The 27,920-nt window shown below is 45.5% G+C and overlaps 3 protein-coding genes across 7 annotated transcripts; 1 reads left to right on the forward strand and 2 right to left on the reverse strand.

Annotated features, from left to right (window-relative positions):
* Positions 1-5,233: 5,233 nt before the first annotated feature.
* Positions 5,234-9,809, reverse strand: LOC123097612 (tRNA-specific adenosine deaminase TAD2). 5 transcript variants are annotated; one of them, XR_006447383.1, is made up of 8 exons: positions 7,739-8,746; positions 7,159-7,196; positions 6,988-7,054; positions 6,755-6,914; positions 6,513-6,653; positions 6,180-6,283; positions 5,824-5,900; positions 5,234-5,488 (listed from the first exon to the last, which is right to left on the reverse strand). XR_006447383.1 is itself a non-coding variant. In XM_044519401.1 (8 exons), exons 1-7 carry the CDS (start codon positions 9,691-9,693, stop codon positions 5,860-5,862), a joined length of 504 nt encoding a protein of 167 aa, XP_044375336.1. In that variant the 5' UTR covers positions 9,694-9,809; the 3' UTR covers positions 5,234-5,488; positions 5,824-5,859. The 5 variants fall into 5 exon arrangements, 4 of the variants coding, with proteins under 4 accessions (XP_044375336.1, XP_044375335.1, XP_044375333.1 ...); XM_044519401.1 differs by lacking the exon at positions 7,739-8,746 and adding an exon at positions 9,655-9,809 and having other exon boundaries at positions 6,554-6,653; positions 6,755-6,869; XM_044519400.1 differs by lacking the exon at positions 7,739-8,746 and adding an exon at positions 9,655-9,806 and having other exon boundaries at positions 6,554-6,653.
* LOC123097613 (octanoyltransferase LIP2, mitochondrial) lies at positions 9,494-10,747 on the forward strand. Its single transcript, XM_044519402.1, has 2 exons — positions 9,494-9,709; positions 9,816-10,747. Exons 1-2 carry the CDS (start codon positions 9,509-9,511, stop codon positions 10,641-10,643), a joined length of 1,029 nt encoding a protein of 342 aa, XP_044375337.1. The 5' UTR covers positions 9,494-9,508; the 3' UTR covers positions 10,644-10,747.
* Positions 10,748-11,697: 950 nt separating this feature from the next.
* On the reverse strand, positions 11,698-13,247 carry LOC123097614 (transcription factor WRKY19). Its single transcript, XM_044519403.1, has 3 exons — positions 12,932-13,247; positions 12,706-12,810; positions 11,698-12,424 (listed from the first exon to the last, which is right to left on the reverse strand). Exons 1-3 carry the CDS (start codon positions 12,982-12,984, stop codon positions 11,962-11,964), a joined length of 621 nt encoding a protein of 206 aa, XP_044375338.1. The 5' UTR covers positions 12,985-13,247; the 3' UTR covers positions 11,698-11,961.
* Positions 13,248-27,920: the final 14,673 nt, after the last annotated feature.

Raw genomic sequence — 27,920 nt, forward strand, 5'->3', positions numbered from 1 at the left:
ACAAGGCTACATAAAGCTACTCATGGCAAGAGATGATGCATACAAGAACAACACATCAAAGCAAGTTTAAATGAGGCCGGAAACAACATATGACAATTCCGGTAAGTCCTCATATGCAAATTTCGAAATTGGTCCAAATCTGAATAAATCTTGTGTTCAAGTTGTTAAACAGCAAGTTAAGATGCACCAAGATGATCTACATGAAATTCTAGTCAAGTTACATATAAAGTTCATTTAGTTTGGAGCTACGGCCTAGAAGATATGAGCAAAACAAGTTAAACATGGTATTGATGCAAAATGCATTCAAACATTAAGCAAACACCTCAAAACAAGGATGCAACAAGGTAACATGAAACTACATGCAAAACTAAGCAAGTTTCATATAGAGCATGCTCAAAACGGAGCAACGGTGCAACACACACTCCAAACAAGATATAACAACAATCTATCCAAAACAGCAACTAGGCATTTTGCAAGCATCATGAGCATATGCTACACACTCCAACATTAGAGCAAAAGGCATGGACATGATGTAAAGGAAAAGCATTACAAAACATGAACACTGAGCTATCCCCAGAAACCACTAGAACATGCTCAAAAGGACATGGCAAGATTGCAAATAATAACAGTTTCACAGACTTGGCAGAAAAACTGAGCATGGCATAAACAGAATTATGAAGGCATCTTTGCGAGCTCAAATCACTCATCACAAAGCATTTCATGGCATGTGAAGGTAACTCACAGTAAGATGGCATAATTATGAAGCTAAGCATGGCAAGAGCAAGACCATAGGGTACATGGATCACTAGCAAAACACATGGCAAAACTGAACTTCATGTTAACAGGCTGACAGCAATATTATTTAGCAAGTTGAGAGCAAGATTACAACAAGATGCAGCAGGCTATAAATGCAAACAAGGGCATGTATTGATAGAGAATAACATGCATAACAAAAATCCTTAGTGAACATCTCTAGATTATGCATGGAACTCATGGTAGAAGCAGGTTAACATGGCATCACGATGTTACAGCTACAGACTTGGCAGAAATGACCAAGTCACAGAAATCAGCAACATCATGGAGGCTACTTTGCATACTTGTGCTAGTCACCACATAGATTAAAAAATACAAGACAAGCACCTTTGTAAACATGGCATGATGTAGTTCAATACACATGTAGAGCTCATGCTCATAGGATGCACACACAAAATGCAATGAAAAAGACAAATCACCAAGTTCTGATAGCAGACAACAGTTAACATCATATAGCACTCTTACAACGATGATTAGAGCATCAAGATGAGCTCAAAAAAACATGTCACAATGGAACAAAATGTAGAGCATCTCACAATGAACATTTGGATATATCATGCACGCAAAACGGAGCTATATGCAAAGAGATATGATGTGAAGAACAGAGCCACGTAATATAGAAAATTTAGGACTTAGAGGAATTTCGGGTCAACCTGCTCAGATCTAGGGTTCGTTGGGGGCGCGCGAACCGAGGCAGGCGGCGGCTCGCCGGAGTAGAAGGGGCGGCCGGAGCTCGGGGGAGGTCGCCGGGGGTTGGGGCCGGCCGGATCTGGCCGGATCCGGCGTCGGTCGGCAGCGGAGGCGGACGGGCGGCGTGGAGGCGCGGAGGCTGGGCGCGGAGCCCGGGGCGGTGGCGGTGGGAGCTCACCGGCTCGGGCGCGGGGCGCGCCGGGTCGGGCGGCGGCGGCGTGCCGCGGCAGCGACGGGGCGGCGGGGCGCGGGACGGGACCCGGCGGCGGGGACGGCAGGGCGAGCGCGGGCGGCTCGGGGCCCGGTCGCGGCGCGGGCGGGCCGGCTGCGCGGGGAGAGAGTGGAGGGCGACGTGGCAGCGCCGGATTGGCCGGGAGCGGCGGCGGTGGACGTCCGACAGCGGGTCGGACATGTCCGGTGGCGTGGAGGGGATTTGATCTAGGGTTAGGGTAGGATTTGATCCGAAATTTCGGGGAGGGGGTGTTTATATAGGCATAGGGAGCTAGGAGAGTCCAAATGAGGTGCGGTTTTCGCCCACACGATCGTGATCGAACGACCGAGAGCATGGAGGGGGTTTGGATGGGCTAGTGGGCTGTGGTGGAGGGGTGCTGGACTGCAAAGAGAAGGGGGTTTTCGGGCTACGCGGTTAACCGTTGGGGCATCAAACGACCTTCAAATGGAACGAAGTTTGACGGGCGGTCTACCGGTGATATACCAAGGCCACTCGGCAAATCTCGGCCCATTCCGAGAACGTTTTTCTCCCGCTCATGAAACAAGGTCTGAGAGGGGCGACGGGCGCGTGGAGAGTGTCGGATCGCGAAACGGACAACGGGGAAAAAGGCCGGATGCAAGTTTTTGAAAAACATGCAGAAGAAATGCAGATGATGACATGGCAAAGTGCAACACGCAAGCACACGACATGGCAACAACAACGAATAACTGGAAGACACCTGGCGCATCGGATCCGAGGCGTTACATACGTGGAAGTTACAAGTTGAGAAGCTTATTACTCTTGGGTGCTTGGTACCCTTGAGCTTGTTCCTCTTGGGTGCCTGGGCGCCCTAGACGGTTGGTAGTGTTCGGAGCTCAATCATTGTGGTGTAAAGCTCCGGGCAAGCGTCGGGGTGTCCAATTAGGTTGTGGAGATCGCCCCGAGCAATTTGACGGGTACCGATGACCGCCCCCAAGGGTTGCCAAAGTGTACGGGTTCGGTGACCGCCCCCAAGGGTTGCCATTTGTACGGGTTCGGTGACCGCCCTCAAGGGTCCCTTAGTGGTATCACGGCATCTTGCATTGTGCGAGGGCGTGAGGAGATTACGGTGGCCCTAGTGGCTTCTTGGGGAGCATTGTGCCTCCATACCGCTCCAAACGGAGATTAGCATCCGCAAGGGTATGAACTTCGGGATACATCGTCGTCTCCGCGTGCCTTGGTTATCTCTTACCCGAGCTCTTTACTTATGCACTTTACTTTGTGATAGTCATATTGTTTCTTGTCATATATCTTGCTATCACATAGTTGTTTATCTTGCTTAGCATAAGTTGTTGGTGCACATAGGTGAGCCTAGTCGTTTTAGGTTTTGTGCTTGACAAATTAACCGCTAGGTTTATTCCGCATTTGTTCAAGCCTCAACCGTAATTATTTTAAAGCGCCTATTCACCCCCCTCTAGGCGACATCCACGATCTTTCAACAGCCCTCTTCCTTTTCATACTGTCCACCATTGCCTACTCCTAATCGCAACTAACAACACTTGTGTTTCATTCATAGGACCATCCAAGGGACGCTGAGTTCCTCAACACACCCATACAGAACTACAGCCAGATGCAGCACATCTTCTCCTTCGGGCTGGCAACTGGGAAACATGCCATGGGCTCAGGGGAGCCTCTTGGTTCTCCCATGCCAGACTTCCCTAGGATCCCGGGCGTCGAGGTCCTTGATGGCCCTGACAAGCCCTTCATGAAGCCCTTCGACAAGCCATTTGACCCCGTCCATGATAGGAAGAGGAAGAGAGGAGGCCTGATGGAGGAGGAGATCAATGTCTTTTGCAGCATGACTGAGGCGGTGAAGGAGGTGGCAACAGCCATCAGGGAGTGCAAGCCCCTCGACGTCCACCCTGACCTGTATGGCGCTGTCATGACCCATGGTGGCTTCAGCGACGAGGCTCTCATGGCAGCTCTCAGCCACCTGCTTGACAACAAGGCCCAGGGTGTTGGGTTCGTTGCCATGGTAGACGCTCACAGGGTGTTGTGGCTCAGGAGCTGCCTGGGCAAGCACTACTGCTAGAGTAGTGCTGCCTGTGAGCTTGCATGGTCCCCGACGGCGATGGCGGTGGCGACGACGACGATGATGACGACGTACATTTTGTGTAGTTAGGACTGAAAAACTATTTGATGGTCTATATATTTTGATGAGGTGGTATATACTAACCCCTCACGCTGATGGTGAACTTGCGGTGATAGGACGATGCCCTCTTTTGGATGTGGTGGTAGGTTAACACCAAGGTAGTGCTAGGTAGAACTTGCTATGCCGTATGATCATGCATGCTTTACTTCTTCTCTTCTGCTCCATTGTTGTTTGTGTGCTACTTTGCTTGCTACTTGTGTGCTCCATTGATTTGCTGCTTCAACTCTTGCTCTTATGCATTGCTAGGGCAAGTGATATGCTGTGTTCATCAGTAAGGCTCCAGGGGTTTACAGTTCATGGGAAGAAGCCAGTGCACAAGTGGCATTGTATAGCAACAGCAGCCATAGAGGGTTCAAGACTAGGCAGGCAGCAGCACAAGCTTACTCCGACTGGGTGTGAAAGCACGGAGGCAACAGTGTTGACAGTGGCAAGGTTGGAGGTGTCAAGGTGGATCGTCATTTTGGGCTGAAGTTGAAAAACTTCATCATCCTCGCCCAGTTCATCATCATTGTTGTGTTGTGGCGTTGGTGTGCTAGGTGTGACTAGGAGCTCATCAACTAGGGTACAAGGTAAGCACAACATGTACGCCGTATGCAACCAAACTCCGTGTTCATGTGTCGCTTGGGCCAATGCAGGCAACCAAACAAAGTGCACTTGCTTATTACCTAATGCAGGGACACTAGATGCAGGCAACCAAACAACTTGCAGATGGCGTATTAGGGCCTGTTTTGCTCAATCAGGCTATGTTAAGAAGTGTATGCGATACAGAAACTGTTCACAACGGCAACCAAACACGCCCCAGAGTGTAGAGACCTTGCAACTGTCGTGCCCAGCACAACCTTTACTGGAGCTTGGGCGTTCAACAAGGGCAGCCCCGGAGTGTCTCCATGGAAGGGCATGGCCGGTCCGGAGGGGCGCGTGCACAGTGACTAGGAGCTCTGCTGGTGGGATGGCAAAGACGACAGTCCCGTTCGCGGTGCCCAGAGGCAGGCGAGGCATCTGACCGGGTCACCACGGCAAGAGGCAGCCCAGTGGTCAGGACCCAAACAACGGAAGCATCGAATGATGTTGTGGTAATAACATGGAAAATGTACTGCCAAAGTGTAAGTTATATTCAAAGCCAACTTCTCTATTTCACATTTCAGTCAAACAAATTGCAAGAGACTCAATTAGTAGTAAGGTAGGCAACAGGAAATGCCCTGCAATGATCAAACTATCAATTGAATTGCATTTAAGAGCAATAGTAATATATACTCCCTCCGTTCCTAAATATTTGTCTTTCTAGAGATTTCAACAAGTGACTACATACAAAGCAAAATGAGTGAATCTACACTCTAAAATATGTCTACATACGGATGTATGTTGTATTCCATTTGAAATGGCTAGAAAGACAAATATTTAGGAACGGAGGGAGTAACAATTTGCGTAACACATTTGGTTTCTCTTTTATTTTCCCATAAAGGAGAAACCAAATGTCTAGATGATAGATAGCTGCAACTGAGTAAGGCTGAATTCAGTGTTAACACAAGCTAATCAATAGTGGAGAGAATCTTCTTGAATCGCCTGACCTGTAGGATGTAGATCTGCAAAATAACAACAGCAGCCTCAAAAACGAATGATGTACAGTAGTAGTTTAGATCAGCAAAAGAACAACAGCAAGCCCATATAGCAAACTACTCCCTTCGTTCCTAAATATAAGCCCTTTTAGAGATTCCAATAAGGACTACATACAGAGCAAATGAGTGAATCTACACTCTAAAATACGTCTATATAGATCTCATATTGGAATCGCTAAAAGGGCTTATATTTAGAAACGGAGGGAGTACACAGATACGTACAATTCAACACAGCAATGCTCAACTCTAAATCACCGGACAAACCTAAAGCAGCTTGCCATCCATTGTTTAAATCGGAATACCTGAGATCTTCCTCGTCAGCACGACTAACAAACCAGTCACTGCTGATCCACTCGGACAGGTCTGTGAGGCTTCGGTGCTGAAATGCATGAGAAAGCCGCCGTCATCATATATAACATTAAAGGACATGGCAAAAGTTTCTTTGATGCTTACATTTGTGGTTCAGATTCTAATAGAATATGGAAGTACACTGACCGGATCCCTAGTGCTAACTTCTACGAGACCCCAACTCATATAAACAGAACCGGTACAGTTCAAACTTTAAGCAACATTTTAACACGGAAGTAAGAACTGAATTAAATCAACCATGCCAAGAATTGTGGAATAATATGTGAAATGTGAATGTAAAAGAACAAACCATTCGGGTTTCCTTGTTCATAGAAATTTCTAAAAAGAGCGACTGCCTCTTCCGCCATTATCCCCCCAGTACATTTAAAACCTCTTGATCTGGTATCTTGGCTCCTAGCAAAAGAAACGCATGAGACCATGTTAGATGTACAATTTGTGAGTAACCCAAATAACTAACATAATTTGGAATTAGAAGAATGCATGAGAACTCAATAAGCATGTATGGCATTCAATGCTAACAGAAAGATTATGCAAGCCCAACTTTGTCATGACACATCATAGAATATTGAACTACTGGTAGAAAGGCATAATTAACATTCAAAGTATAAGAAGGTTTGTTCACATGAGCAGAGAGCTTTCAATTTGCCGCTGATATCCCCTCACCCTGTCAAGTCATCCGACGAAAGGCTCTCATGCAGTGACATGACTGATCCACATCCCCCGAATTTATCATTCGGACACCCATAGTATACTTCCCTGATTCCTACCAAAAATATCATAAATTCTTACTGGTCAATATAGTTTCAACAGGAGAAATAGAATAATCAAGATGGGGCTAACAGGAGAAATAGAACAATCACAAACCTAGTATCGACAATGCTGATGCACACATTATGCATGGCTCGCACGTGACATAGAGGTCACATCCTGCAAACTTATCCGCGACCAGTGTCTGGTCAAGGCCAATACTCTGCCACTCCTGGAGAAGGATATCGATTGCTTCCATCTCAGCATGTCTCGTAGCCTTACAATTGAAGTAATTCATTTCAGAGGAAAAAACACAAAAATGTCTCAAAGCACAAAGGAGAATAGCATACATTCCGGGTGGCATTGGTCCTGTTGCTACCAGAGGCAATAACCTTCCCGTCCTCCACAATCACACATCTATCTTGACGGGGATGAAACAATACAATTAGCACATTAGGAACTACAAATTTACCTTCCACCGAGTGAACTGTGAACTATATTCAAGGGAAACCAGAGCATACCCTACAGGAACCTCGAGGTTGTCCAGCGCAAACTTGGCCTACAAAAAAAAAGCAATCAGCAGGAGCTCTCCCTTCATTAATTAAGTAGGAAAAAACCGACCAGTTTATGATGGAAACCTGTCGGAAACGATACAATTGGATCAACCCGCCTAGCTAAATTAGGTCCGGAGCTCCACGCTCATAGACAACACAATGAACCCAAAACACCCACAAACCTAAGAACAATTGATGACAGGTAGAAGATACAACTCTGTCAAAAGATGTCACTGTCACGCCGTAGACACACTACACCCTCATCAAGCAGACCAGATCTGGCATGAACCACACAAATGAAGGTCGCAAGATTCCTGGAAGGTTTCAAAGAAGCACGAAAGACAACCTGCCAAGAGGCGGGGGCTCTGACGACCGCCGAAAAGCTGTGCCACTATGTGAGGGGTGTATCTGGGTCACTCCTACCTCGATGACCGCACTTACAAGGGAATCCAAACCCGTCCCGACTACCATGCAAGACGACTCGAAAGAGGTGCACCAACTGAGGCAACAACACCGCCACCCACATAGCACAAAGCCAAAACCTCACCCCTCTAGGGCGCCACTGTGTCTCGCTTTTCAGGGATGGTGCCCCGGCATCCACTGCCTCGGCCTCACTGGTAGAGCACCCGCATGCCAAGGCCTTCCCACGCACCTGGGCAAGGGAGAAGCCACGGCCGCACCAGGCACGCCTTAAGGTCCAGCGCCAGATTCGAAGCCACCACATCAAATGGTTTTTCTTCTCCCTGCAGCTAACTAGCCTGGAGTGAATTGCAGAAAACCACCACATTTGGGGTTAGCTTTGCGAAAAACTACCTAGTCCCTAATTATTTGCAAAACGCACCGCGTTTCTGGTAATCTTTTTGCAAAATGCACTGATCAGGTGATTTGTTCCATTTAACCACTTTCTGACAAGTGGGGCCAGATTGTAAGAGCAAAAAATTTACACACACACCCCTTGATCTAAAACGGAAAAGCAATCAGCCCCCCACCCCTCGGGCAGAGGCGCGCTGGGCGTCGGGTTCATGGCCTCCGCCGCGCTGCTTGGCCGGCGACGCCGGAGCGACGCGCAGGGCGGAGGGTGGGGCGGAGGTTCCTGGACTCCTGGGCGCTGCTGGGTCGGGGACGCCGGAGCGAGGCGAGAGCTGGGCCATAGGAGGGGCGTGCTCGCGCTGGGCCGGGGATGCTGGAGCAACGCGCAGAGCGCACCAGCTGCGCGGTGACAGCAAACCCGCGCTTGTCAGGGAGAAGCGCTGCGCCGTGGAGATAGATGCGCCTCGGAGCTCCGAGGAGGACAAACTCCAATGATTGTCACGGCTCGTCCTGCTGGGCCAAGCAGGGGCGAGGTGCACGTGGTCTCCCTCAGCGAAGACGGGCGTGGAGGAGGAGATGAGGAGAGGCGGGGCTGGCGGTGGGTTTCCGGCGGCGGCGACGGGAGCCTAGAGGTCCAGGGCGTCGAGAGGAACGGGCGCGAGGGCGTCGTTGATGCCAGGTCCATGCGCGCGACGGCGAGATCCACAGCCATGGCGACCCGCGTCGTCAATCCCGGCCAACGCGGCCTCACCTCTCGCCTTTCCGGCCGTCGCCGATGGTGGACGAGGCAGCGGTGGAGAAGAAAAGAAAAGGGAGGAGGAAGGAGATGGTAGACAGGGCAGCGGTGGTCGCCGGCGACGAGGTCGTCGGAGTGGCGCGGGGGGTGGGTAGCTCGGGGGCTCTGGCTCTCCCGATCCAGACGGGGTCGAAGCAGGGGGGCTCTGATTGCTTTTTCTTTTTAGATCCAGGGGCATGTATGTCAAAACTTTGCCAAGTCAGCTTCTTACAATCTGACCCCACTTGTCAGAAAGTGATCAAACGGGCCAGATCACCTGATCAGTGCATTTTGCAAAAAGATTACTAGAAACGCGGTGCGTTTTGCAAATAATTAGGGACTAGGTAGTTTTTCGCAAAGCTAACCCCAAATGTGGTGGTTTTCTGCAATTCACTCACTAGCCTGAGATAATGCCAGCAACTCTGCTCGGTAGTTTTCTTAAGAAGGCCTTAACATTTTGCTGCTACACTCATTGGTCTATACCGGGTTCGATTAACCCGGATTACACTCAGTCACACGTACTGGTTGTTGAACCATCTAAATTAAGCATGTGCAGGATGATCTGAGGATGAAGCTACTCTACAAAAGTAGTTTCAGAGAGTCGATGAAATAATTTCAGTCAATCAGGCTCCTATAGGGAGAAGAAAAAACACTTGAATCAGGGGAACACGCCGACCACGGCACCGGCAATCCGTCAGTCACACATATGGGAACGATCAAGCCCGACGCCACATGCCCACCACAGCAGGAACTAGACAACGCCGCCGCGCTAGACTAGCCGCAGGGTTCGCCGCTCCGGCGTCGAGGACACGCAGCCACAATTCACAAATACTGGCACGCATGTTCTACTCGTACGACAAGCAGGATTTGAGCCATACCTGGTCGAGCGCCAGCTCCATAAACGCCGTAGCCGACATTGGTTGGGCACGAAGGGTGAGCGAGCGAGCGCAGGAAGACGGCGCACCGGAGATGCGGCGAACGAACTGCTCGAGTGCGGACGTCTAGGTTTCTCTTATTTTTTCCTTCTCTCTTTATTTAGGCCGTGGGCCGGGCCCTGAGAGCCCATGTACTTCGTCGTCTTCTGACTGGGCAACAAAGCGGGGTGGGTGCCGCCGGGTCTCACCCACCAGCGGCGGAGATGGGTGGTGGTGCCGCGAGGAGGGTTCTCGAGGCGTGGAGGCTCGGGGTGGTCAAGTACGGCGACGCCCTCAGGCTCCAGGAGAGGCTCGTCGCCGACCGGAGAGCCGGCCGGGTCCCGGACCTCGTGCTCTCGCTGCAGCATCCGCCTACCTACACCCTCGGCAAGCGGCGCACCGACCACAACCTGCTCGTGCCGGAGTCAAGCCTCGCGGGCCTCGGCGCCGAGCTCTACCGCACGGAGCGGGGCGGCGACGTCACCTTCCACGGCCCGCGCCAGGCCGTCCTCTACCCCATCCTCTCGCTCCGGGACATTGGGCTGGGCGCGCGGAGGTATGTCGAGGGGCTCGAGTCCGCCATGATCGAGGTGGCCTCTCTGTACGGCGTCAAGTCGCGGCCGGGGGGCGCCTGCGAGACCGGCGTGTGGGTCGGGGACAGGAAGATTGGGGCCATCGGGGTCAGGATCTCGTCAGGGTTTACCTGCCATGGCCTGGCCTTCAACATCGACCCTGATTTGGGGTACTTCAAGCACATCGTGCCCTGCGGCATTGCTGACAAGGAGGTCACGTCGCTGCGGCGGGAGGCGGCAGTGGAACTCCCTCCTGACGAGGTGATCCATGAGCAGCTCGTGCAGAGCTTGGCGACAACCTTCCGTTTCAGTGATGTTAAAGTCAAGGATGATTCAGAGTGTGCAGACATGATTAGCTCAGCTGCAACTGGGCAACACTGATATGTATTTTGCTCTTTGTACTTTTGTATACTGGGATTTTGCCTCAACACCTTGTTATAAACTTTTGGGTTTCAAAATTTTCCTCTGATAATGTTCGTCGCAAATGAAGGCTGAACCATCCTATTAGTGTGGTGTCTTCTTGGTATTGCTTTAAACAGCATCCTGCTTCATGAAGATAATAATTATGTGTGGATATATATCAGCTTGGTTGAAATATATGGGAGAACACCTTGCCATGGTAACAACATTGGAGAAATCGTCAGGTTTGCTTGTTCCAGATAAGCGGAAACAAAGGTAATCTTCATATGGTATAGGCCAACAGTGAAAACCTGAATAAGCCTATTTGTCTCTGCTTGGTATTCTTTTGACCGAAGATGGCAAATTCTGTGGATATATTACATTGTTAACAGATGATGTGGGTGTTATATGGAGCTACCAACTGTTGATACTGAAATTTTCCTCTATTATTGAGTATGCAGACCTTTTGTCTGATTTGATGTCTTGTCCTTGTTTTGTTCTCTCTTCATGATCAGGTCCATTTGGACAAGCCCTGGCTGCTGTAGGGTGCTTGAAGGCAAAGAAGTCTTTAAGAATGTAATTCATGAGTAAATTTGCACCAATAACCTCTCCAACTGTGGAATATAATCTATTTTCGTTCCTCCGACTTCATCAGCATGTCTCCTGAAATATTGCATAATATTGATTTTTCACTGAGATGGTAAAGCTGGTATGTTGTTACGCCATGCACAAATAAAATAATGGATTGCTTATGCATGCATTCCCTGAACTGGATTTTGCGTATTGCATTGGCATCCTGCTATTGACGGCCAATGTACAAAATATGGTTTGGAATAAGATTGCTGCCCATCTTTCATGTTCATGTACTAGTGGTCTTTTCTATGTTGTGCTTCATATCACCAAGATGTTTGGTAACTTGTTTATGGCCATGCTGCATATATTTATACTATGATGATTTGAGAGCTCTGCCCTCTGTCACCGTGTGTGTGTTCCTACCCTGATCGTCTAATCCATTCTTATTGTGTACAGTACCATGTAGCATAATAATAGGGTAAGGAATGTATTCATTGCTTTTGAAGGTACAAGATGCTGCAGCGTCTCAACAGAAATAACATGAGAGTTTGCAGAAATGAACTCTGCCTTCTGAATTAGCAGTGGTATTTCATTTCAATTGAACTAAGAAAATCTTGGCCACATCTCACATGCAAGTATCTGGTGCTCTAGCATGCGTGTAGATGGAAAAAACATGTGTATCATATTAGTTCTTTGAGGTAAGATCAATTGTCTTCCACTGATCCATTTACAAAAAATGGAAGAATCTGATAGAACCGAATCTCCCTGCATCTATGTCTTCTGAAATGTATGCATCTTGGCACTCGGTGCTGCAGGACTGGAGATCAGCACAGGCCGTCTTTTGCTCCACAACGCCGGGGGCCCAGGAAGAAAGCGCCTCTGAACGCAGCGCAAGGGGCTTGTTCTTGCACTCTGAAGGCGTGCCGCGTGGCGCCGCACTCGAAGATGGCGAGCTGGCATTGGCTCCGGGCTCCTGAGCCCCGGATGAATCAAAGCAGATGGAGACTGCCTTTCCAGATGCGGTCTGCAGCTGGAACTCTGTGGGGGTGAGGGCAAGGAAGGCGCTGTTGCATGAATGCTCGTTGTAGTATGTGACTTGGTACAATGGGGGGTCGCTGTGATCCTTCTGCTGAATCTGTTTGGTGGCCGGGCAGTTCATGTTGTCTTTGTAGGTGCATCTGTAGTAGTACCTGTGGCAGGATAGAAAGAAGAAGACGAATCTTCTGTGAGTAAATCGGAGGACTGAGGCTTCTCTTCATATATTGGTAAGTTTGTTACACTGTGCATCCCTATGGTAGATTTGGATGAGAAGAATGAAAAGACCACCAAGGAATCATCAGAGAGAGGTCGGTAAAAAGACTTGTGATGTGCCAAGACGAGGCGCTAGATACTAATGGTTTTTTGGGAGCATATGCAGATGCAGATCACCAAATGAGGACGAAGATGAGGAGACCAAAGGCGGGCTGCTAACCTGGGAAAGTTGCAGTTGTTGATCTTCTTCTCGCCGTACTTCCTCCATTGGTGGCCGTCGTTGTGCGGCGCAAAGGTATCCACCTTCCTCATGCGCTTCTCTTTCCTGCAAGTTTGTTTGTTCGTTTGTTTGTTTCATTTCAGAAACAAATCAAGAAAGGTTAGTCCGATTGAACTGACCGCACACATATATAGAAAAGAAAGATGAAAAGAAGCAGAAAACTGACCTTGATCCATGGCCTAGAAGGTGTGATTGATTTGGGCTCGGCACGGGAGACATTGTTGCCCAGTCCCAGAGCAAGAAAGGAAGCGCAGAGGAGAGGAGAGGAAGACGAAGGAGGAGGAGGAAGAAGAAAGGAAAAGAAAGGTATGAGGAGCTAGCCTTAATCAGAAGCGTACTAGATCAGGGCGCCCCTTTTAGCTTAACGTCAAGACCTCTATAATTGAGTCCCTGATGCAGCGCATGGATTATAAAACTCCCCCTCCCCTCATAAACTGAGACCGGCGAGGGAGAGATGCAAAGATAATCTTGTCCTCCCTCCCTCCCTGCCCGGCTCCCACCCAGTCCCAGAGGAGCAGAGCGTATCGCTATCACGTGCTCCCCCGCACCGACGGGGCGCCCGCGACCCCGAGAAATTTCTCCGCACCTTCTTCAGAGAAAGCCCTACAAGTGGCCTCGGGTGATGTATTCCGGCCCTTTTTTTATGGCGCCAAGCACTGTCATCGATCTCGCAACTGGGTCTAACAATAATAATCCCCCCTTCCCCCTCCGTTGATCGGGACTCGCCCGGCTATACTGTTGTAGTATATTGTATTCGGCCGGACCGGTTCAAATCTTGTCCAAAATGGAAGTTTGGTAGCGCCCGGCGATTAAACTAGTGCCCGGGCCTGGCCGGATTCTTCTTGGCTCGCGGAGGCCGGGAATCGTCTCGTTGCTTGGGCGGGGAGACTAGCTAGCTCTGCTGATACCTAACGCACATCCACGGCTTGCGTGGTTTTTTTTATAAGACCTGCACATGCCTGCACAGCCAAGTTGAGGCGGGAAGGAATCTCTAAAGCTCCCCCCTAAATTAGGACCCCCCCCAAACATGAGATCATCCATGAGGTTTTCTCCTCCTCCCAACTGCAACTGGATGGATGCCTGGTCACCCCCAGCATTATGTTATGCTGCAAATGCAAATGGCCCTCTGCTCTGCATCACGATGCCGCTCTGCCTAGTCGATGCGTCGGGTCGGGTCTTCCCAACCAGTAAAAGCATCTCTTGCCGCTCTCCTCTATAGAAACAGGAGTAATACTCCTGTGTTTCTGAGAGCTCTGAAATACTAGTATTCTCTTGTGAAATGTTGACTGGCAAGCCAGGCACAGCACCATGTTATCGTTTCCAGCCAGAATGGCAACCATGACCTACTACTACTATTCTCTTGATTTTCTTTTCTTCTCTTATCTAATAAAATGATAGCAAAAAAAAATGAGGTGTTGATACTTGACCGTGTACTCCTCCAAGACAGCTCACAAATGCTGCAAGGTCAAAGAATTCAGAGAGAAGGAAACCAAGTGTTACCAGATCACATACTTTATTCCTCGCGGGGAGAAAAGATCACATTGTTTATTCTACAGGCATGTTACTATAATTAAGACCTGCTTAGCCAAAGCTCTGACCTTTTAACCCATTTCCTCCCCCCTGTGGTAGGAGTAATTTACAAACACTATGAGGCGGGGACACGTAGCCCCTTTTTTAATTGGCTTCTTCTAGAAGTAGGACAGGTAACGCCTTCTGATTGGCCATTCGGCAGAGAGGGGGAAGGGGGGTGCATGCCATCCAGATCTTGGCTTATTCATTGACTTTGCACACTATTTTTATTTATGCAATATAGTAAATGTCCAGCTAATTGAGTTGGTTACCGACTAAAATAGGGCGTCACAGTCCTGATGAGAAAACAGATAAAATAAACGTACAAGTGTGGCCACAATGAACTACACGATTATCAATCCAGAGCCAAGAGATAGAAAAAGTGTACAAGTGCGGCGCGTCGACGTTCAGACCTGCAAATATCAGCGAACGCCATGGACTCATTGTTAAACTAATACAGTGTAACTAACCCCAAAACATGGAAATAAATACGTAGTAGTAGATTTTTTTTTTGCCGGGAATAAATATGGAGTGGTTATCCAAATATACAGTAAAGTTAGGCAATAAAACCTACTCCTCCCAAGAATATATATTTTGCGGCACATGGATATAGTCTTTGAAACCCAACTTTGACGTCTTTAGTGTATTGGTCTGTGAAAACAATTTAGAAATATCTCAATTCTAGAATATACCTTTTCATTTTGATCAGTCAAAGTGATCCTTTTGTGTATCAATAGTCAAAGGGAGATATTTGACTACACAATGTTGTGTCATCCCCTCCCGCCAAATGGTTGTACCGGACATTGCGGTGGTAATCGATTCTGATATATTTCAATGAGATTTTTTGGTATGAGACATGAATATTTGGATAAATCATATAAAAACAATAACTAAGAATACATATGTTTTTTTGTGTGATTATTGTGAGGTTGTAAACTATTTATTATACATAATAAGTACATAATATTACTTGCATAGTTGCATGTTGAGGTAGACTTTTTCAAGCATAGCTGCATGATATGACAAACTTTTTCCCATAAATGATTGCATGTTGAGATAAATAAGTTAGTACTATCTCCGTCCTGGTTTATAGGTCCCCTTTGTATTTTGTGTCAAATTTTAACTAGAGATTTAACTAATAAAATATTAATACATGTCATAAAAATAATATCGTTGGATTCGTATTTAAACATAGTTTTCAGTTATATTAGTTTTTATAACATGCATTAACATTTTATTAGTCAAATTTGAGGTTAAAATTTGGCACAGAATATAATAAACCACGACGGAAGTAGTAGAGATCATCTATCGTTTCTTTAATTTTAATCTCGTATAATCAACAAGACAACAAATGATATACATCTAAAATTCAATCTAGTTTCCCTCTCTATATAAGAAATATTACTATCCCATGGTAATGCATGGGATGAAGTGGTCATCTTGTTATCTCTTAGAGATAGGGGAAATTAATATGTATGGTTCATTATATATATATATACTTATCTTCATCGGCGACGGTTGTTCTTCTGATGCGCTGGTTTTATAGGGTCTTACCACGACGACTCTTCGACTATTTAGTACAATAAGTTTGGCCCGGCTCTGGAGGGAGTGGTGATGACGATGGCGCGTCCTTGGCTCGCGCCAGTGCTTGTAGTCTTCGCTAAGTGTTCTACGGACATGGATGTAACTTTATTATTTCTATATATGCCCTCTATACTGCCATGGCATGATGAGTACTCCCTCCGTTTCTAAATATAAGTCTCTTTAGAGATTCCTATGTAGACTACATACGGATGTATATAGATATATTTTAGTGTAGATTCACGCATTTTGCTCCGTATGTAATTTACAGTGAAATCTTTAAAAAAACTTATATTTAAAAACGGAGGAAGTAGATAGGAAATTCCCTCGCAAAAAAGAAAGACTCTGAATTGCTTTGAGAAGATTGAAACAAGATACAAGCATCGACCTTTAGTAAAAGAACATGAAATGTCCCGTCCGAGTATAGTAATGCTTGCTAGTCCTAGTAAAACTTTGTGGAAGTAAATTAACACTGGGTTGTGAGCCGCCGGCACTAGGGCCAAACACCAGACTGCAAAGTTTTGGTTAGAGAGTAGCGCCAAACTGCATAATATCTCGTGGGAAATGATTGTACAAACCAGGGCACATTTCTTAGCTCAGTCGTTACTTATGTGGAAGGTAGCACTTGTTATTCGTTGATTGGTCTTTGTTAAGAACTGGCCGCACTTTTTCGAGTCAAAATAAACTAAATCTCTGAGTGGTGCAAGCCGGCAAGTCTGGTCGCCAATAAAAAGTAGGGAGTATTCGTCATAGCTTCTTCATCCATCCATTAACTAAGACGGAGACGAGAAGATTGAAACTTTCTTGAGCTGCTCTGCTTTTTCTTCGGCAAATTGATGTGCTTCTAGCTGGAACTCAGTAGAGTATTTGTTTAGGAAGTCTCTAGGGCGGACGGAGACGGACCACCGTTGGTCAGAGTAAATTAGATTGGGTAGCAGCTCGAAATGTCTCTGCTGGGAGGCTAGAACTGGGAAAAAGCAACAGAAAAGAAATGCCGACAATCCTGTTGGCGCCCATGGTTAACTTTTCCGGTTGGGCGGATTAGTCGTGCGTGATAAGGTGGCCGGTGCTCAGTGTTAGCGGCTGTTCCTCCCACGTCGTCACCACACCCCCAGTTTATTCTTTATTTAAAAGGAAAAAATCTAAAATAAACCTTGAACTTATAGACGCAAGCTAAATCAAACCCTGAACTTGCAATCCCGGAAATCAGCACACCGAACTTTCTGATCCCGGTCTATTTTGAACCTTGAGCCTGTTTAGCTGGTATTCGCTGACGTGGCAAGTCAAATTCTGGGCGTTGACCGGCTGGCAGGATATTAAGACGAATCGGGCCGGCCCATTAGCGTAATCACTCGTGCTGCTATGTTTTTTTCTTTTCCATTTTTTTGTTATTTATTTTCATAATGATAATAAATTTTTAGTACATTTGTAATAACAACGAACTTTTTTCTTATATAACTACACAAAGCCAGTTGTCTTTTATAAGGAGCGACGAAAAATTACTAGGCGACAAAAGAAAAATACGCTATACAGCGTATTCACAGGACTGCAACTCTGGTTCTCGCATTCAGAGCGCAACGCCAGCTAGCCACTGGCCCTGAAGGCTGCACATGACGCTAGGTAGTCACATTTATAAGAACAGACAGGAGCGAACATTTATCTAAACATGTTAGAAAATCAATCATTTCATGAATATTTTTTGAACAATTTCGAAATGCTCATTTTTAACGCAAATAATTTATGAAATTCCAAAAACATCTGTAAGGAAAATGCGACACAATTCCGAACATCTTTTGATAAATGTAAATAACTTTTAAAATCACGAACAGTTTTAAAAATTTAGACAGAACTTGAGAACTCCAAACAATTTTTGTTAAACACCAAACAGTTTTTAGTTTGTAACAAAATTAGAAAACATGAACATTTTTTTAACTATTCAACAATTCATGAAATGCTTTAACATTTTTGAATTTATGAACAAAATTATAGTAAACATTTTTTTGAAAGTTTGTGCATATTTTGTTTTCCGGATTCAAGAATTGTTCCCTTTTTATTGTTATTTTTATGTTTCGAAGAGTATTCGCTTTGTAAAAACTGATTGTGTTTTCAAAAAAATTGTTCCTTTTTTCAAAAGTATTCAGAATTAAAAAAGTGTTCGCACCTTAGAATAGCTTGGGGATTTCGAAAAAAAATACGTTTTCAAAATTTGTTTGCTCCCAAAAAATGTTTCCAAATCTCGACGCTGGTGTCTGATTAATTATGTTCGCGCTTCAACTTGTTGCACTAATAGTAATCTACTCTCGTGGCTAGCAGGTGGATATCGAAAGGCCAAGGCACAAGTTTGACTCCGCCTGCTGTCTTATTTTTGGTTATTTTTACGCCGCACTTACGAAAAAGTAAAACGAAAAAAAGAAAAAAAAATCTCCCTTCACGCCTGATGGGCCAGCCCAATCGCGTCTGTAGCCAACAATCCCGGGAGTTGGTATGCCACGTGGACAATCCCTGTTTGGAAACGCCTTCAAGGTTTAAAATAGACCGGGATCAGTGAGTTCGGTGTGCTGATTTTCGGGATTGCAAGTTCAGGGTTTGATTTAGCTTTCATCTACATGTTCAAGGTTTATTTTGGACTTTTTCCTATTTAAAATGCCGTCAAACTTTTCATCCAGGAGCAACAACAAATGTGTGTCAATGTTTTGTTTCTTTATCCATTGTTTTTCTTTCATTGTCCTGCACGGCTGCACGCCATCCCCTCCCGTTCTTTTTTCCTTTTTTTTCGAGAGGCGTCTCCTTCCCTACTTTTTTTCCCTTTTTTGGAATCCGACAACGCCCCAACGTCGGGTATGAGGACATGGCAAATTGAATGTTTTCGATGGCAAGTTTCTTGACGCGAGGATGGTCGGTAGAAGGAAGCAAGAAAGAAGTCATGACATAGCATCTTAACCCACACTTTACTTCCCCATTTGTTTGCACCCGCCTTTGAGACAACCTTGGATCAAATCATTAAACCCCTAATAAAGTGGAGTAAATAATTTAATCCCCCGGAAAAACTTAGGTTACACAGGAACAACGGATCAAAGTCTATTTGTAATTGTCCTCGGCAAAAAAGCCTATTATAATCAGGGATTCAGAGGTGGCAACTGAGCAAAGCTCAAACACCTTCAAAAAACAAAACTTCAATACTGATGGTCTGTTTGATTCACATGATTCTAAAAACGCGGGAATAGGAAAAATATAGAATTGGAATGCCATGCTTATCTTAGTTCTGTAGGATTTTGCCATGAGGACATGGCAAATTGAATGTTTTCGATGGCAAGTTTCTTGACGCGAGGATGGTCGGTAGAAGGAAGCAAGAAAGAAGTCATGACATAGCATCTTAACCCACACTTTACTTCCCCATTTGTTTGCACCCGCCTTTGAGACAACCTTGGATCAAATCATTAAACCCCTAATAAAGTGGAGTAAATAATTTAATCCCCCGGAAAAACTTAGGTTACACAGGAACAACGGATCAAAGTCTATTTGTAATTGTCCTCGGCAAAAAAGCCTATTATAATCAGGGATTCAGAGGTGGCAACTGAGCAAAGCTCAAACACCTTCAAAAAACAAAACTTCAATACTGATGGTCTGTTTGATTCACATGATTCTAAAAACGCGGGAATAGGAAAAATATAGAATTGGAATGCCATGCTTATCTTAGTTCTGTAGGATTTTGGTTCGTTTGATTGCATCACAGAACAAAACAAAGGATTTTTTAAGGAGGTTTGAGTGGATGCTAAAATTTCTATAAAATATAATGCAAAGGAGTCCTTAGGGAAAATTCATATAGGATTCAATCAACACAGGAAGAACTCCTAAGAATTCCAAACCTATAAAACTCATATAAAATCCTTTATACCAAAGGAACTCTGAAAATGAAGATGGGCATTGAGCAATTGAGGGTGAACAATAGCTTCTTTTTTTGGAATCAATTCTAATAGGCTTACTCGTGATGCGTCGGTCGCGCATGCTATGCGTCACAGTGGGCCCTTCGCACATTCCACCTTTTCGCTCTTTTCGCCTTCTTCTCTTCACCCACCACCCTGTGGTCGCATCCCCCCCATTCCCAATTCTCCTCTTCTTCTTTCCACCAGCGGCCACCGTTTGCTCCCAATCCGCACACGCGGCCGATGTTATGAGAGGTTCCCACCACACACCTGACGCGAGGGCCACTGGCGATGCTATGTAGGGAGGCACCGAGGATGCGAGGGGAAGCATGCAGGCATAGGTCGTAGGGGGATCCATCCCCGCCATGGCGCGATGAAGGGCGGGAGGAGGGGCGATGCTACTTCAGGAGGCAAACCATTGTTTGCTACGATGATGGCAGCTCGCCAAGGTATGAGATGTTGGTTGCACTAGTACTAGCGATGCCATGCCCTCCGACGAAGACGGAAGAGTGAGCTTGCTGCGGTGGCTGCGACCACCCCACCACAAAAAAAACTCCTGTGATGATATGTGTTTGTCACTCTCTCATGCATGTACATCCATAACGATTTTATGACAGAATCAAGATAGCCATACCTGTTGAAAGGATCGATATGGTTGACTAGAGGGGGGTGAATAGGCAACCAACAATTTTTAGTTTTTCTTGACAAATTAGGTAAAGCAACAAATAGGTTGTCTAGATATGCAACTAGGTGAACAACCTATATGATGCTAACAAAGGAAACAACACAAGCAAGCAAGGAGTAAAACACAAGTAAAGCTTGCACAAAGTAAAGGTAAGAGATAACCACAAGTGGAGCCAGTGGAGACGAGGATGTGTTACCGAAGTTCCTTCCCTTTGAGGGGAACTACATCTCCGTTCGAGCGGTGTGGAGGCACAATGCTCCCCAAGAAGCCACTAGGGCCACCGCATTGAAGGAAATATGCCCTAGAGGCAATAATAAACTTGTTATTTTATATTTCCTTATATCATGATAAATGTTTATTATTCATGCTAGAATTGTATTAACTGGAAACTTGATACATGTGTGAATACATAGACAAAACAAAGTGTCCCTAGTATGCCTCTACTTGACTAGCTCGTTAATCAAAGATGGTTAAGTTTCCTAGCCATAGACATGTGTTGTCATTTGATGAACGGGATCACATCATTAGGAGAATGATGTGATGGACAAGACCCATCCGTTAGCTTAGCATAATGATCGTTAAGTTTTATTGCTATTGCTTTCTTCATGACTTATACATTTTCCTCTGACTATGAGATTATGCAACTCCCGAATACCGGAGGAACACTTTGTGTGCTATCAAACGTCACAACGTAACTGGGTGATTATAAAGATGCTCTACAAGTGTCTCCGAAGGTGTTTGTTGGGTTGGCATAGATCGAGATTAGGATTTGTCACTCAGTGTATCGGAGAGGTATCTCTGGGCCCTCTCGGTAATACACATCACTATAAGCCTTGCAAGCAATGTGACTAATGAGTTAGTTGTGGGATGATGTATTACGGAACGAGTAAAGAGACTTGCCGATAACGAGATTGAACTAGGTATGATGATACCGACGATCGAATCTCAGGCAAGTAACATACCGATGACAAAGGGGATGACGTATGTTGTTATGCGGTTTGACCGATAAAGATCTTCGTAGAATATGTAGGAGCCAATATGAGCATCCAGGTTCCGCTATTGGTTATTGACCGGAGATATGTCTCGGTCATGTCTACATAGTTCTCGAACCCGTAGGGTCCACATGCTTAACGTTCGATGACGATTTGTATTGTGAGTTATGTGATTTGATGTACCGGAGTCTGTTCGGAGTCCCGGATGAGATCACGGACATGACGAGGAGTCTCAAAATGGTCGAGACATAAAGATTGATATATTGGAAGGTTATGTTTGGACATCGGAATGGTTTCAGATAGGTTCGAGCATTTACCGAAGTACCGGGGGGTTACCGGAACCCCCGGGGGGGTTAATGGGCCTTCATGGGCCCTAGTGGAAGAGAGGACGCGGCATCTAGGTGGAGGCGCGCGCACCCCCCAAGCCCAATCCGAATTGGACTATGGTTGGGGGGGCGCCCCCCCCCCTTTCCTTCTCTCCTCCTCCTCTTTCCCCCCTTCTCCTTGTGGGAATAGGAAAGGGGGGGGGGCGAATCCTACTTGGACCGGGAGTCCAAGTAGGACTCCCCCCTTGGTGCGCCACACCTTGGCCGGCCTCCTCCTCCCCCTCCTTTATATACGTGGGAGGGGGGCACCCCAAAGACACACCAAAGTTTCTCTTAGCCGTGTGCGGTGCCCCCCTCACAGTTACACACCTCGGTCATATCGTCATAGTAAGCCCTGCGCCGGTAAACTTCATCATCACCGTCGCCACGCCGTCGTGCTGACGGAACTCTCCCTCGGCCTCAACTGGATCAAGAGTTCGAGGGACGTCACCGAGCTGAACGTGTGCTGATCGTGGAGATGTCATACGTTCGGTACTTGGATCAGTTGGATCGCGAAGACGTTCGACTACATCAACCGCGTTACTAAACGCTTCCGCTTTCGGTCTACGAGGGTACGTGGACACACTCTCCCCGCTCGTTGTTATGCATCTCCTAGATGGATCTTGCGTGATCGTAGGTAAAAAATTGAAATACCGCGTTCCCCAACAGTGGTATCAGAGCCAAGTTTATGCGTAGATGTTATATGCAAGAGTAGAACACAATGAGTTGTGGGCGATAATAGTCATACTGCTTAACAACAATGTCTTACTTTGATTCGGCGGTATTGTTGGATGAAGCGGCCCGGACCGACATTACATGACCGCGTTCATGAGACTGGTTCTACCGACGTGCTTCGCACACAGGTGGCTAGCGGGTGTCTGTTTCTCCAGCTTTAGTTGAATCGAGTTTGACTACGCCTGGTCCTTGTTGAAGGTTAAAATAGCACACTTGACAAAAAAATCGTTGTGGTTTTGATGCCTAGGTAAGAACGGTTCTTGCTGGAAGCCCGTAGCAGCCACGTAAAACTTGCAACAACAAAGTAGAGGACGTCTAACTTGTTTTTGCAAGGCTTGTTGTGATGTGATATGGTCAAAACATGATGATATATAAATTGTTATATGAGATGATCATGTTTTGTAATAGTTATCGGCAACTGGCAGGAGCCATATGGTTGTCGCTTTATTGTATGAAATGCAATCGCCATGTAATTGCTTTACTTTGTCACTAAGTGGTTGAGATAGTCGTAGAAGCAATAGTTGGCGTGACGACAACGAAGCTACGATGGAGATCAAGGTGTCAAGCCAGTGACGATGGTGATCATGACGATGCTTTGGAGATGGAGATCAAAGGCACAAGATGATGATGGCCATATCATATCACTTATATTGATTGCATGTGTTGTTTATCCTCTATGCATCTTATTTTGCTTCATACGGCGGTAGCATTATAAGATGATCTCTCACTAAATTTCAAGGTACAAGTGTTCTCCCTGAGTATGCACCGTTGCTACAGTTCGTCGTGCCGAGACACCACGTGATGATCGGGTGTGATAAGCTCTACGTTCACATACAACGGGTGCAAGCCAGTTTTGCATACGCAGAATACTCGGGTTAAACTTGACGAGCCTAGCATATGCAGATATGGCCTCGGAACACTGAGACCGAAAGGTCGAGCATGAATCATATAGTAGATATGATCAACATAATGATGTTCACCATTGAAAACTACTCCATCTCACGTGATGATCGGACATGGTTTAGTTGATATGGATCACATGATCACTTAGATGATTAGAGGGATGTCTATCTAAGTGGGAGTTATTAAGTAATATGATTAATTGAAATTTAATTTATCATGAACTTAGTACTTGATAGTATTTTGCATGTCTATGTTGTTGTAGATAAATGGCCCGTGCCACTGTTCCATTGAATTTTAATGCGTTCCTAGAGAAAGCTAAGTTGAAAGATGATGGTAGCAATTACACGGACTGGGTCCATAACTTGAGGATTATCCTCATTGTTGCACAGAAGAATTACGTCCTGGAAGCACCGCTGAGTGCCAAACCCGCTGCAGGAGCAACGCCGGACGTTTTGAACGACTGGCAGAGCAAGGCTGACGACTACTAGATAGTTCAACGTGCCATGCTTTACGATTTAGAACCGAGACTTCAATGACGTTTTGAACGTCATGGAGCATATGAGATGTTCCAGGAGTTGAAGTTAATATTTCAACCAAATGCCCGGATTGAGAGATATGAAGTCTCCAAATAAGTTCTACAGCTGCAAAATGGAGTTGAATAGTTCTGTCAGTGAACATATACTCAGAATGTCTGGGTACCACAATCATTTGACTTAGCTGGGAGTTAATCTTCCGGTTGATAGTGTCATTGACAGAGTTCTTCAATCACTGCCACCAAGCTACAAAAGCTTCGTGATGAACTATAATATGCAAGGGATGGATAAGACAATTCCCGAGCTCTTCGTGATGCTAAAGGCTGCGGAGGTAGAAATCAAGAAGGAGCATCAAGTGTTGATGGTCAACAAGACCACTAGTTTCAAGAAGAAGAGCAAAGGGAAGAAGGGGAACTTCAAGAAGAACGGCAAGCAAGTTGCTGCTCAAGTGAAGAAACCCAAGTCTGGACCTAAGCCTGAGACTGAGTGCTTCTACTGCAAAGGAACTGGTCACTGGAAGCGGAACTGCCCCAAGTATTTGGCGGATAAGAAGGATGGAAAAGTGAAAGGTATATTTGATATACATGTTATTGATGTGTACCTTACTAATGCTCGTAGTAGCGCCTGGGTATTTGATACTGGTTCTGTTGCTCATATTTGCAACTCGAAACAGGGCTACGGATTAAACGAAGATTTGCTAAGGACGAGGTGACAATGCGCGTGGGAAATGGTTCCAAAGTCGATGTGAACGCCGTCGGCACGCTACCTCTACATCTACCTTCGGGATTAGTTTTAGACCTAAATAATTGTTATTTGGTGCCAGCGTTAAGCATGAACATTATATCTGGATCTTGTTTGATGCGAGACGGCAATTCATTTAAATCAGAGAATAATGGTTGTTCTATTTATATGAGTAATATCTTTTATGGTCATGCACCCTTGATGAGTGGTCTATTTTTACTGAATCTCGATAGTAGTGATACACATATTCATAGTATTGAAGCCAAAAGATATAAGTTTAATAATGATAGTGCAACTTATTTGTGGCACTGCCGTTTAGGTCATATTGGTGTAAAACGCATGAAGAAACTCCATGCTGATGGGCTTTTGGAATCACTTGATTATGAATCACTTGATGCTTGCGAACCATGCCTCATGGGCAAGATGACTAAGACTCCGTTCTCCGGAACAATGGAGCGAGCAACAAACTTGTTGGAAATAATACATACTGATGTATGCAATCCGGTGAGTGTTGATGCTCGCGGCGGGTATCGTTATTTTCTGACCTTCATAGATGATTTGAGCAGATATGGGTATATCTACTTGATGAAACATAAGTATGAAACATTTGAGAAGTTCAAAGAATTTCAGAGTGAAGTGGAAAATCATCGTAACAAGAAAATAAAGTTTCTACGATCTGATCATGGAGGAGAATATTTGAGTTACGAGTTTGGTCTTCATTTGAAACAACGCGGAATGGTTTCGCAACTCACGCCACCTGGAACACCACATCGTAATGGTGTGCCCGAATGTCGTAACCGCACTTTATTAGATATGGTGCAATCTATGATGTCTTTTACTGATTTACCGCTATCATTTTGGGGTTATGCTTTAGAGACGGCTGCATTCACGTTAAATAGGGCACCATCTAAATCCGTTGAGACGACACCATATGAACTGTGGTTTGGCAAGAAAGCCAAGTTGTCGTCTCTTAAAGTTTGGGGCCGCGATGCTTATGTGAAAAAGCATCAACCTGATAAGCTCGAACCCAAATCGGAGAAATGTGTCTTCATAGGATACCCAAAGGAGACTGTTGGGTACACCTTCTATCACAGATCCGAAGGCAAGATATTCGTTGCTAAGAATGGATCCTTTCTAAAGAAGGAGTTTCTCTCGAAAGAAGTGAGTGGGAGGAAAGTAGAACTTGATGAGGTAATTGTACCTGCTCCCTTATTGGAAAGTAGTTCATCACATAAATCAGTTCCAGTGATTCCTGCACCAATTAGTGAGGAAGCTAATGGTGATGATCATGAAACTTCTAATCAAGTTACTACCAAACCTCGTAGGTCAACCAGAGTAAGATCCGCACCAGAGTGGTACGGTAATCCTGTTCTGGAAGTCATGTTACTTGACCATGACGAACCTACAAACTATGAGGAAGCGACGATGAGCCCAGATTCTGCAAAATGGCTTGAGGCCATGAAATTTGAGATGGGATCCATGTATGAGAACAAAGTGTGGACTTTGGTTGACTTGCCCGATGATCGACAAGCCATAGAGAATAAATGGATCTTCAAGAAGAAGACTGACGCTAACGGTAATGTTACTGTCTACAAAGCTCGACTTGTTGCAAAAGGTTTTTGACAAGTTCAAGGAGTTGACTACGATGAGACATTCTCAACCGTAGCGATGCTTAAGTCCGTCTGAATCATGTTAGCAATTGCCACATTTTATGATTATGAAATTTGGCAAATGGATGTCAAAACTGCATTCCTTAATGGATATCTTAAAGAAGAGTTGTATATGATGCAACCAGAAGGTTTTGTCGATCCAAAAGGTCCTAACAAAGTGTGCAAGCTCCAGCGATCCATTTATGGACTGGTGCAAGCATCTCGGAGTTGGAATATACACTTTCATAGTGTGATCAAAGCATATGGTTTTATACACACTTTTGGAGAAGCCTGTATTTACAAGAAAGTGAGTGGGAGCTCTGTAGCATTTCTGATATTATATGTGGATGACATATTGTTGATCAGAAATGATACTGGATTTCTGAATGGCATAAAAGGATACTTGAATAAGAATTTTTCAATGAAAGACCTCGGTGAAGCTGCTTATATATTGGGCATCAAGATCTATAGAGATAGATCAAGACGCTTAATTGGACTTTCACAAAGCACATACCTTGATAAAGTTTTGAAGAAGTTCAAAATGGATCAAGCAAAGAAAGGGTTCTTTCCTGTGTTACAAGGTGTGAAGCTGAGTCAGACTCAATGCCCGACCACTGCAGAAGATAGAGAGAAAATGAAAGTCATTCCCTATGCTTCAGCCATAGGTTCTATCATGTATGCAATGTTGTGTACCAGACCTGATGTGTGCCTTGCTACTAGTTTAGCAGGGAGGTACCAAAGTAATCCAGGAGTGGATCACTGGACAGCGGTCAAGAACATCCTGAAATACCTGGAAAGGACTAAGGATATGTTTCTCGTTTATGGAGGTGACAAAGAGCTCGTCGTAAATGGTTACGTCGATGCAAGCTTTGAAACTGATCCGGATGACTCTAAGTCACAAACCGGATACGTATTTATATTGAATGGAGGAGCTGTAAGTTGGTGCAGTTCCAAGCAGAGCGTCGTGGCGGGATCTACTTGTGAAGCGGAGTACATAGCTGCTCCGGAAGCAACAAATGAAGGAGTCTGGATGAAGGAGTTCATATCCGATCTAGGTGTCATACCTAGTGCATCGGGTCCAATGAAAATCTTTTGTGACAATACTGGTGCAATTGCCTTGGCAAAGGAATCCAGATTTCACAAGAGAACCAAGCACATCAAGAGACACTTCAATTCTATCCACGATCAAGTCAAGGAGGGAGACATAGAGATTTGCAAGATACATACGGATCTGAATATTGCAGACCCGTTGACTAAGCCTCTCTCGCGAGCAAAACATGATCAACACCAAGCACTACAAAAAAAGACACATCCGTGACATTTTGGGCCGAACGAATTTTTTTCTGTCATACTTATGACACTGCTATGACGATAATTGTGACAAAACCCGGTATCATCATAGATGTGGTGGGGTCCTACTTCTATGACAAAAAATCATGACAAAAAATGGGCTTTTCGTCCTGGGCGGGCCGGAGACGC

Source organism: Triticum aestivum, chromosome 4D (genome assembly GCF_018294505.1).
Source record: "Triticum aestivum cultivar Chinese Spring chromosome 4D, IWGSC CS RefSeq v2.1, whole genome shotgun sequence".
Lineage (NCBI taxonomy): Eukaryota > Viridiplantae > Streptophyta > Magnoliopsida > Poales > Poaceae > Triticum > Triticum aestivum.

What these genes read in the sequence shown, in the direction of transcription:
- LOC123097614 (XM_044519403.1), bottom strand. Translation starts at nt 12,984, where the DNA reads ATGTCTCCCGTGCCGAGCCCAAATCAATCACACCTTCTAGGCCATGGA. An exon ending in CTTCTAGGCCATGGATCAAG is followed by an intron (nt 12,811 to 12,931) that starts GTCAGTTTTCTG and finishes ACAAACTTGCAG; the next exon opens with GAAAGAGAAGCGCATGAGGA. An exon ending in AACAACTGCAACTTTCCCAG is followed by an intron (nt 12,425 to 12,705) that starts GTTAGCAGCCCG and finishes ATCCTGCCACAG; the next exon opens with GTACTACTACAGATGCACCT.
- LOC123097612 (XM_044519397.1), bottom strand. Translation starts at nt 7,978, where the DNA reads ATGTGGTGGTTTTCTGCAATTCACTCCAGGCTAGTTAGCTGCAGGGAG. An exon ending in GGACCAATGCCACCCGGAAT is followed by an intron (nt 6,915 to 6,987) that starts GTATGCTATTCT and finishes TTCAATTGTAAG; the next exon opens with GCTACGAGACATGCTGAGAT. An exon ending in TCGTCGGATGACTTGACAGG is followed by an intron (nt 6,284 to 6,553) that starts GTGAGGGGATAT and finishes TTCTTTTGCTAG; the next exon opens with GAGCCAAGATACCAGATCAA.
- LOC123097613 (XM_044519402.1), top strand. Translation starts at nt 9,509, where the DNA reads ATGCCCACCACAGCAGGAACTAGACAACGCCGCCGCGCTAGACTAGCC. An exon ending in ACATTGGTTGGGCACGAAGG is followed by an intron (nt 9,710 to 9,815) that starts GTGAGCGAGCGA and finishes CTCTTTATTTAG; the next exon opens with GCCGTGGGCCGGGCCCTGAG.